Here is an 8009-nt window from a genome sequence, read left to right as displayed (position 1 = left end):
TGCTATAATTAGCCGGGTGTTGCCACTGGCTGGGATGCGGGGCCGAGTGCCCTCTGCCACCCGACCAGAGGTAAAGCAGGCGCAAGTGAGAAGGCAAGAGGAACGCTGGTGTCTCAGGAGGGTGATTACCCGAATGGGGACAAGGTGGACGGGAGGGACCGTCCTGGGTCCCGGATCATGCATATGCTTTGCTACACCTGGTGACCCCAGGTTTATCTAGAGCCCTGGGACGTGGTGGGGCTTGGTTGGGGAGCGGGGGCGTTGAAGTAGGGAGGAGACCTGACATTTTACTGGGCTGGAGGCAGGGGTTCTTTCGGCCATTCCAGGTCCAACTCTGACTGCGTCTTCTCTTTCCTCTGCGCATCTCCAACAATCCAGCGAACCTGGGCCATGAGTGTCTCCGACTCCTTACCTTCTCTGTCGGACTCCAGGCGCGTGTCCCTTCCAGTCCAGAAGGACGGCCTTGGCCTCCCTTTATCAGTCCGGAGAACCCCCCTCTGGCCTCCATCCCCGGAGGAGGATCCGGGTTTGCCCCCGTTCCCCCTGGCAGAGCGTGGTCTCAGGCCTATGGCCCCAGGGAAACTTTCCCCTCCGACCCTGTCCCTGGAGGATGAAGAGGAGGACGGTGACCAGGCCGCGGAGCCCGAGGGGTTGTGTAGCGAGGAGCACCCTATCCAATTTTTCGCCGAGGCACAGAGGCTGCGGGAGCAAAATTTGTTGCTGGATGAAGAGGTGTCAGTCGGCGGGCGAGTGTACGGTGTGCATCGGGTAATCTTGGCCGCAATTAGCAGCGTCTTCAGAGCCAGGCTGCAGAGCGGCGGAGAGTCTCCAACCCCGTTCAAACTAGACGTGGCCCCCGGGGGCTGGGAGGCCGTGCTAACCTTTGCTTATGAGGGGGTGCTGGGCCGCGTGCCTAGGGCGGATGTGCTGGCTGCTGCTGAGACTCTGGGAGCTCCGCGAGTGAAGGTCGCAGCCCAGCGGAGCCACGGTGGGTTTGGAAGAGCCCGGGAAGATGAAATGCAATCCAGCCAGGCGGAGGAGCTGAAGAAGAATCTGCACAGCATCGAGCTTCTATACCAAAAGGGCGTTGGGTGTGACCTGGACCTGGAAGCAGAGGGCTGTCGGCTGCAGGGTGAGGGCCTATGGGGCATTATATTACTGCAGGTGCATGAGCCCCAGAATGTGTGTGCAAGCAGAAGTTAGTTTACTCTCTACCATAGTGGTTTTGATCCCTGCTGCAGTCAGAATCTCCCTGGGGTAGACTTTGGTGACTCTCCTGGCCCAGAGAGCAGGACATGCGCAGCTGTGTTGTTTTCAATCTCCTAGGCATACTGACAAATTCATAAATTGACCCTCAGCGCTCTAGCTTTTCCTTGCCCAGTTACAAGGAATTTCTAGCCAGCTGGCTGGAGCTCAGCACACAGTCTGTGCCAGCAGCACAAGTGATTGACTTAAACAGGGATTAACCAAAAGTCCTTGGCATCTTCCCTTTGGACAGAGGAACTAGGCTGAAAAGCCCCGTGTGTCCTTTCCCCTAAGTATGTGGCACTGCAGGCGTGAGTCCTACAGCCAATGAGAAAACTCCAGTATTGTTTTGCCAGAATCTTAAGGTTACCAGGTCATGGCATTTTGAAGTTCATTCTACTCATCACTAGGAAAGCTAAAGAGGGTTAAATCCATTGAGTATTATTCAGATTCGATTAACATTTAGGTACCAGGAATTTTGTACACATACTTTTTTTTTTTTCAATTCCCACTGAGAACTAGCAAGGTGCATGCAGATAAAGAACATTAAACTCAGAGATGTTAACTGATGAGAACCAGAATACAAGCCCATGTCCCTAGTCAAGTCTGCTGTCAGTGGGCTGTGCACTGATTGCCTCTTCTGCAGCCATACCAGACACATAGGACCTGGAAAATGGACTCAGAGTGTAGACACATACAAGTTTAAAATTAAAAAAGGATTAGTTTAGAGATTTTCCAGTTCAGCTCTTATACATTTTTAAAAAACATTTATTTTTATTTATTTATGCATACAAGAACCAGGGTGTAAGCCAGAGATGAGGGCCATGAGAGGACTCACCAGAGACAGAGTTGGGAGCAGAACAAGAAGATCCACTGAGATACACTGCTGAGGGGAGTAAGGGGTGGAGGGGGTGAGACAGGGGAGGTCTGCTGTGCCATGTGGGTTAGTGCCTTGGCTGGGGATTGAACTCAGGCCATAGTGGTGATAGTGTGATAGCTCTGAGACTTAACTCCTATGCTGCCAGGGAGGCCCCCCTCTAATACTTTTTTTTAAGGATTTATTTCATTTATGCATACAAGAGCTGGGGTACAGGCCAGAGGTGTGTGGGGGGAGAGGATTCACCAGAGACAGAGTGAGGAACAGAACGGGCAGATTGACTGAAGTACATTGCTGAGGGGAGCAGCAGGCGAGTCAGGAGAGGTCTGCTGCACCATGTGGGTAGCTCCCTAGCCAGCTGGGGATTGAACTTATGATGCAGAGGGGAGAAAGGGAAGGTTTTATTCATGTAGTGTTTGATATTCACACAGTGCTTTACAGCTTCTGAACTGATTTTGTATCTGTAACACTCTGAGTCCCCCTCTACTTCTCTTGTAGTGCACCGAGCAGCCCTGGCCTGTGGCAGCGAGTTCTTTGGCGCCATGCTCCTGAGTGGGATGAGAGAATCCCAGGGCACCAAGGTGTCCCTGCATACCATCTCTGCCCCAGACCTGCAACTCCTCGTCTCTTTTGCCTACTCCGGGGTTGTGCGGGCAAGATGGTCAGGACTGCTCAGAGCTGCCCAGGCTGCTCTGCAGTACCAGAGCTCTTCCTGCCTGGCCCTGTGCCAGAAAGCCTTGGCACGGAGCCTCAGCCCTTCCCGTTGCCTTGCCCTGTTCCCCATGGCTGAAGCCCCTGGGTTGGAGAGGCTCTGGAGCAAAGCCCGTCATTACCTCCTCACCCACCTGCCTGCTGTGTCTTTGTGCCCCACTTTCCCTTCTTTACCTGCTGCCTGCCTGGCTGATCTGCTGGATAGCGATGAGCTACATGTGCAGGAAGAGTTTGAAGCCTTTGCCGCTGCCCGGTGTTGGCTAGCCGCTAACCCCGAGACCCAGGAGTCAGAGGCCAAGGCTCTGCTTCAATGTGTCCGCTTTGGCCGTATGTCCACCAAGGAGCTGCGGAGGGTGCAGGCAGCCGGTTTGCCTCCACCCCTGCCCTCAGACTTGCTCCGTCAGCTGATAGTGGAATCTGAGATTCCAGGTCAAGAGAGGCGGAGGGAGCCAGACCAGGCTCTGGTAGTGATTGGTGGGGATGGGCTCAGATCAGACATGGCTGTAAGAGAGCCATCCCAAAAAGTGTGGTGGGCCAGGGCCTTCTGCTGTGGCACAGGACTGGTTCGAACTGTGGAGTGGGGGAGGCTGCCCACCCTGCCTGCCCCCGGACGCTTTCGGCACGGGGCTGCCAGCCTAACAGGAAATGAACTGTATGTTTGTGGGGGACAAGATTTCTATAGCAACTCCAGCACCCTGGCTTCAACTCTCAGGTATGAGCCCCAAAGAGTGGGCAGCTGAGGGAAATTGCTGACCTAGCCAACTGCAGACTGCCAGGTCACTCTTCCTGTCTTTTTTTCCACTGTGTCCAGGTGGGACCCCAGTCAAGAGGACTGGGAGGAGGTGGCCCCTTTGTGCCAGGCTCGATGCTTTTCCCCCCTGGTGGCACTGGATGGTCTACTTTATGCCCTTGGTGGACGACACAATGGCATTGCCCTCAACACTGTGGAGGTCTATGACCCTGAGCTCAATGTCTGGAGGTGAGCAAGGGAGGGAGCATCAGGGAGCCACTAGGGGACCTGGAAGAGAAGAGGTGAAGATGACTGTTACCTGATCATGTGTCTGTTCTCCCTAGGCCAGCACCTGCACTCCCAGTAGCATGCTTTGCTCATGCAGCTGCTGTTTTGGAGGGTCGATTATATGTGAGCGGTGGCTGCGATGGGACCGACCAGTTCCTGGCCTCATTACTGCACTATGACCCCAAACTTGAGAAACCTGGGACATTTCTGAACCCTATGGGGGTACCTAGGGCTGGTCATGTTATGGCTGCACTGGGTGGTCGCTTGTATGTAGCAGGCGGGATAGGTGTGACTGGGGATCTGCTAAGCTTTGAGGTCTATGAACCAAAGACTGGTAGATGGACTCGTCTGGCACCCCTGCCCTCCCCCCATGTGGGAGCTGCAATCGCCGTGCTGGAGGGGGAGCTGCTGGTGCTGGGGGGCTACAGCCAGCGCACTTATGCCATCTCCCACCTTATCCATGCTTACTCTCCTGGCTTGGCCCGGTGGCTCTGCCTGGGGGCTCTGCCACGGCCTCGGGCGGAGATGCCCGCCTGCATCCTGACACGGCCCCCTGTGCAGCACACAGCTGTGGTTCCCACCCGGCTTCAAACCAAACCTGCTGGGTGAAGGGGAACCTGGACTGGGGACAGGAAGGGATAAGAAACATCACGAGTGAAAGATGGAGAGTATGGGGGAGAGAGAGAGAAGGCTTTATTCATGTAGTATGATTTTTCACACAGTGCCTTACAACTCCTGAACTGTTTTTGTATATAGCGTCTTTGTGGAGAAAAAGGAGTTGCAGTGCTCCTGGGAAAGGGGGTGGCATGTAAAATCCTAGGTGCAGAGACACTCATGAGTGGCTCGGCAAGGTTGAGGAACCCCTGACATGATTCTTTGATTCTTTGTGGGGAAAGTGCATCTGTCTGGTAGGATGGTCAAGAAGCTCCAGTTGTTAAGGGGGACTGTCTGTGAGAAAACAGCTGCAAAGTGATGATTCCTACCCAGGGATCAAGGAGAAAAATGTGAAAAGGCCATCCATGAAAGAGTCTGAGGAGTGTGGTGGGGGGGACTGTGGTGCTCAGCCCTTCCCTTCCTTCTCCAGGACTTCTCCTTCCCACTCTCCAATGGCAGACGCAACGTAAGCCCCTTGACCGTATTCTTTCCCAGGTAACTTGTAGGCCCAGCCTAGCGTCAACCTGGCCCAGACACCACAGGCTGCCCCTCAGGGCTTCTGGGCTCTCACTTGAGGGTAGAAGACCAGGGGCTGAGATGCAGGTGATGCGGTGGGAGTGCTGGATGTGGGGAAGAGGGAGGGGACAGGGTGGAATAAGTCAGAGCCTGACTGGCTCCTTCCCTTCCCATTGGGGCGAATTGAGGAATCAGGAGTGAAAACAGGGCAGTTGAGCTGTGAGGTCCAAAGTTGTGAGAGAAAGTGGCAGAAAGATGAGTGAGAGTCAGAAAAGTGGTGTTTCCCCTTTCCTCCAAAGTTTCAAAATTCATTTAGCTTTTTCTTGGCCAGAGAAGTTTGAGTCAGATGCTTCCTGTTACGTTCCTCCATCCTATTCTTCCCTTTTTCCCTTCTTTTTTCCCTTGTCCCTTGTCTCCTTTCTCCTGCAGTTATTAATTTCCTACTATGTGCCAGGCACTGTGTGAGGCACTAAAGACGCAAAGGCAGAGAGTTCCTGACCAGCAGATAGACATGTAAACAAATATGAATCTTGCAGTGGACATAGAGGTATGGACAAAGTGCTATGTTAGCCTGGAGGATGGAGGAGTGACCTCTGCCTGGAATGGCTTTTGACAGGGAAAGCCTCATCAAATGGCTGTATAGGGGCCCCTCAGAGATATTGTGCAATAAAATGAATATCGAGTTGAGTCACACAAACTTTTTGGTTTCCCAGCACATATGGAAGTTATACTTACACTATTTTGTAGTCTATTAAGCATGCAATAGTATTACATATTAAAAAAAAATCTTTATTGAATGTGACACAGAGACATGAAGTCAGCACTTGCTGCTGGAAAAACAGCACTGATGCAGATGCCACAAACCTTCCATTTGTGAAAAACGCAGAATCTGCCAAGGGCAATGAACTGAGGTATGCCCATATGAACTGGATCTTGAAGGCTACCTAGAAACTCACCCATCAGAGAAGTAGGAAGGTATTCCAGTTAGAGGAAAGAAACTGGGGGTGGGTGCATAGAATGTCCTGTGTATCCATAGCAAGGGAAAGTCAGTGTCTAGAGGTTTTCCAGAGAATTATGCTGGGGTTTCCAGGCTACACTCTGCTCTGGAGGCTTTCTGAAGACAATGGTTTTCATGTGACAAATGTATATGTCCCCTCCCTCTCAGCTCCCCTAAATATGGTATTTCCATTTCTGACCCTGGAGCAGCACAGGGCAAAGAAGTACCGGTTCTTTGCACAAGTCAATTTTCCTTTGCCCTTGTTTATTAAGATTCTCCTGTTCCTAAAGGGGAGATAAAGGAGCCTCCCTTGCACCTTTCTTCATCCTGCCCTGGAGTACTTCACTCACACACACACACACACACACACACACACACACACACGCAATTTGATTGTTTTATTGAAATTTTTTTCCTATATCTTTGTTTACAGACATAATTGAGGAAGGATAATTGGGATATTTAAAAGGCAAGAGAAGAAAGATTGAAGACAGGGATGAAGGAAATGGGATGTATTGAGAAACTGTGAGGATTCAGTCTTAAGGGTGAACCTGTTCTCTGTGATTTGTGTGTAAAGACAAGCTTAAATAAAGGTTTCACCATGGTTGAATCATTCCTTGTTTGAGTTTCTCTATTGTAAAAAGCTTTCAAAATCCCCTGTAGTTTGGGTTCTATTTCCATTAAACTACTGAAACCACCCTCCCTCTACTGTTACCTCTTATGAAATCTAATGCTATAAGGCCATCTTCATTTTCCTTCATCTTTCTGCAGGAACTGACTAGCTTGAAAACTGGCTCTTACCCTAAACATTTCTCCTTCCTTGGCACCAGAGACAGTACACTCCTGGGTCTGCTCTTCTTTCTGCAATCCAAAGCAGTGGCAGACAGTCATATCATAGTGTCAGGGGTGTGTGGCTCCATCCTGGGTGATGCTGACAGTCAAGGGTCTGAAAGCATGCAGATGGGGTAGTTAGCTGCAGAAGTCTTGAGCTTTCATTATTTAGAGTGAAAATTGATGATGGAGGGATATGAGGCCTCTGAATAGAAGCAGATTACTAGCCAATGGTCTATTCTTCAGTGACCCCTCCCTCCTGCGCCCCCCACGAAGAAAAGTGGAGTGAGAGGCAGGGACTAGGATGGAAAGCATTCACAGGAATGGCAGTCCAGGGATTAGGTTATGGTTTTGTGATCATGTAGAAGCCCAAGATTCTTATCTTTGGTAAATGAGACAATGAGCCAAGGTGTTTTAGATTCTCCCCTACTAACTCCCCCCACATTCTACCTTGAATCTCCTTTTAGGGAAAGGGTGGAATCTATATGATTGCTCCTATCTGTTCAAGATTAACTCATGAACCAGATAGGAGTGAGCATGCAGGTTAATGTTTAGTGCCAATAAGTGCTGGGGACTCTATGGGTCCTTTATCCCCTAGGCCTAATTCTGGGTTGTCTATTTGCTTTTACCTTGCTTTAGGCACCTCCTTCAATAAGCTCACCACCCTCTCCTTTAAGTTTTAATGACTCACTGGGTTCTAGTCTGATTTCTTCCAGCAGTCTTCATCTCTACTTGTATTACCACTTTCATCAGTTCGAATTCATCACGCATTGTTGGCACTTGTCATTTGCCTTTTTTTCAAGATATGAAGCTTTGGATTCATCTTGACCGTGTTCTTCCTTATCTCGTTTCTTTACTTGATCATCATATAATTTTTATCTACTGAAATGGGGACCTAATTAGTCTCTTCTCTCAATATTTTCTCTATCAAATGCATTATATATATATTGTGCTCTGGAAACCTGGAATACTGATATCAAGGACTTTTTTTATGAAAAAAAAAAAAAATAGGTCACATGAAAATCCTACTAGCTGCAAAATCAACTACCATTACTTGTCCAGACAGATAGTCCAGGCTGCAGAAGCAATGTTCAACAAATAGAGTGCAAAAGTGCACAGACTGTTTAATAGAATCATGGGATGAAGAGATTTTGCAGATT

At 50.1% G+C, this 8009-nt stretch overlaps 1 protein-coding gene across 1 annotated transcript; it reads left to right on the top strand.

Annotated features, from left to right (window-relative positions):
- The first annotated feature begins 390 nt into the window (after positions 1-390).
- Positions 391-4494, top strand: KLHL33 (kelch like family member 33). Its single transcript, XM_037501913.1, has 4 exons — positions 391-1132; positions 2621-3545; positions 3645-3812; positions 3908-4494. The coding sequence occupies exons 1-4, from the start codon at positions 391-393 to the stop codon at positions 4458-4460; spliced, it is 2388 nt and encodes a 795-aa protein (XP_037357810.1). The 3' UTR covers positions 4461-4494.
- Positions 4495-8009: the final 3515 nt, after the last annotated feature.

Source organism: Talpa occidentalis, unplaced genomic scaffold (genome assembly GCF_014898055.3).
Source record: "Talpa occidentalis isolate TD23 unplaced genomic scaffold, MPIMG_talOcc4v2.1 talOcc4.11, whole genome shotgun sequence".
Lineage (NCBI taxonomy): Eukaryota > Metazoa > Chordata > Mammalia > Eulipotyphla > Talpidae > Talpa > Talpa occidentalis.
This window is presented reverse-complemented; position numbering and strand designations above follow the sequence as displayed.